General features: G+C 47.1%; 1 protein-coding gene across 1 annotated transcript; it reads right to left on the bottom strand.

Moving 5' to 3' along the window:
- Positions 1–406: 406 nt before the first annotated feature.
- On the bottom strand, positions 407–2,190 carry RPL15 (ribosomal protein L15; the record flags this gene model as incomplete). Its single annotated transcript, XM_010846453.1, has 2 exons — positions 407–734; positions 1,951–2,190. Coding segments are annotated over 2 exons (546 nt in total), but the record flags the coding sequence as incomplete, so codon positions are not given.
- Between the last annotated feature and the right edge of the window lie 21 nt (positions 2,191–2,211).

Below are 2,211 nucleotides of genomic sequence, written 5' to 3' on the forward strand. Positions count from 1 at the left end.
GAAGGAATTTGGGTCTTAAAAGGTTTTGCAAGCCTGTTTTCTGGAAATCACTTAAGTGGGCCTTTTTAAAGACCCTTGAAGGAAAAAAACTGGTTCAAGAAAACCAGCAATTAAATTTCAAAATCAAACCATTTATGAAGATAGCAAGCCAAGAATTGGGGTAATTCGTCTTCTGTATTTCCTACACTCAAATCCACCCTGGGAAATAGAAGCCTAGTCTACGGGAGGACGTGATGGAACAAGCAGAATGAGGTGGTAAGGGCAACCACAGCTGGCGCCCAGCAAGTCTGGAACTGTGAGGCTGGTTTGAGCAGGGATGGGAACTGTAGACAACATGAAATTGGAGGCCAATTAAACTTGCATTGACACCAGTGATCAGTTTTCTCAATAGCATTTTCAAGAGTGGAATGACTTGACCATTGCCTATATTAGCAGTAGCGGTGGAGCTGGAGAGTATTGCGCCTTCTCCACGCTGCACGGCGAGAGCCACCAATAGTGTGGTGGAACTTGTGGCCCTTGCCCAGGCCGCGGCTCTTTCTGCCTGCAGACGTCAGCCCCCGCATCTCCCTGTGCTTATGCACTGGTTTGGTGATCCATTGGGTGTCAGGGTTTCTTCTGATAGCTTTATGGAATGGATCAATGAGGATAACCTCAAAGAATTTGTACGTAGAATCTTCACCAACCCAGTAGGAATTCAGGACCCTCAGGGCCCCACAGTGGCGGCCAGCACGCTCCTAGGACAGGAAACAAAGGCCCAAGGTCAGCCTTCCACACATCCCAGGAACAAATCAGTCAGCAAATTCACTAGACAAGTGACGAAGGCTTCTGACTTAAACTACTCAAATACTCAGCATCTCCCCATAGGCTGGGACCCCAAGTAGAAGGAAGACTTACTAGAAAATAACACAACATGCTTATTTGAAACCTTTCTTATTACCTTCTTGCCAATTAAGGTGTGAAATATTAATATCTAGCTAACCAAACTTAGTATTCTGGAACCCTGCACTTTTCTAGTACAAGAAGGGTTAGCAAACTTAAGAGAATTCTGAAGGCTACAAAGGTCTCTTGCATGGTCTTCTATGCCTTTTTTAAACAAAATACTTTTAGCTTATGGCGGGCAACAGGCCCATGTTGGCCAACCTCTTCAACAGAGCATAGCTTAATTTACTAGCCAAGAAAGACAATTCATAACCAGTAACACCTGGGGAGAGTTCCTCTTTAAGATGTTTAATTGCCCTTTAAAAGTTTAGGCTCCACAGGTTCACATTAATTTATATGACCTATGAGAGATTCCCAAATGAAAACTAAATTCTGGTTGCAACTCAACTAGATTGCATGTTTGTGCTTAGTCCTTGTCTTTGCAACTTTTTTGTGGCCCCATGAACTGCAGCCCACCAGGTTCCTCTGTCCATGGGATTTTTCACCCAAGAATACTGGAGAGGATTGCCATTTCATCCTCCAGGGGATCTTCCCCACCCAAGGATCAAACCTGTATCTCCTGCACTGCAGGCAGATTTGTTTACCACTTAAGCTGGGAGGAGGGTCGGGGGAGATGGGCGAGAAACCCTTTTCTGTATCATGTCAGAACCTAATTCCACCTATTCATTTATGTGTTAGAAAATGGGAATTCTATCATTACAAACCAAACTGGATGACACCTAACACAGTGTTATGTATTTCTCTTCCCCTTACAAAAAGCTTTATCTCCCCACGTGTCCAATTTTAATGTTGATGGAGAGTTGTCTTTAAAAAAATACTGCATCTATAAAGATCTTGCACTTTTTTCCCTAAGTAGGTGTTGGAGAAGATTTACTGAGGTTATCAAGAATAAAACTCACCAAGCCACATTCCAAACACAACAGGGCTCACCTAGGTACAAATGAACCACCGAACAGCGGCCCACATCCTTCTCCATCACCTCCAGGAGGTGACCAGCACTCAGTCTCTTACCTCCGCAACCGACTGCAGGCTTCGAGCAAACTTGAGCTGGTTGACACCATGGTGGACAGGCTTGCCGTAGGTGGCACCCTTAGGAACTGGGCGTTTGCGGCCCCCGCGGCGCACACGGATCCGGTATATGACATAGCCTATGTGAGTGGAGGGCACGGAGGCCGTGAGGGTGGCGGCCTCGGGGCGGGTTTCCCACGCCGCCCCCTCAGGCGCGTCCCCGGCCGCCGGACGGTCAGCGCCCCCCGCCCCGGGGCCCCTCAC

This window comes from Bison bison, unplaced genomic scaffold (assembly GCF_000754665.1).
Source record: "Bison bison bison isolate TAMUID 2011002044 unplaced genomic scaffold, Bison_UMD1.0 scf7180017864236, whole genome shotgun sequence".
Classification (NCBI taxonomy): Eukaryota; Metazoa; Chordata; class Mammalia; order Artiodactyla; family Bovidae; genus Bison; species Bison bison.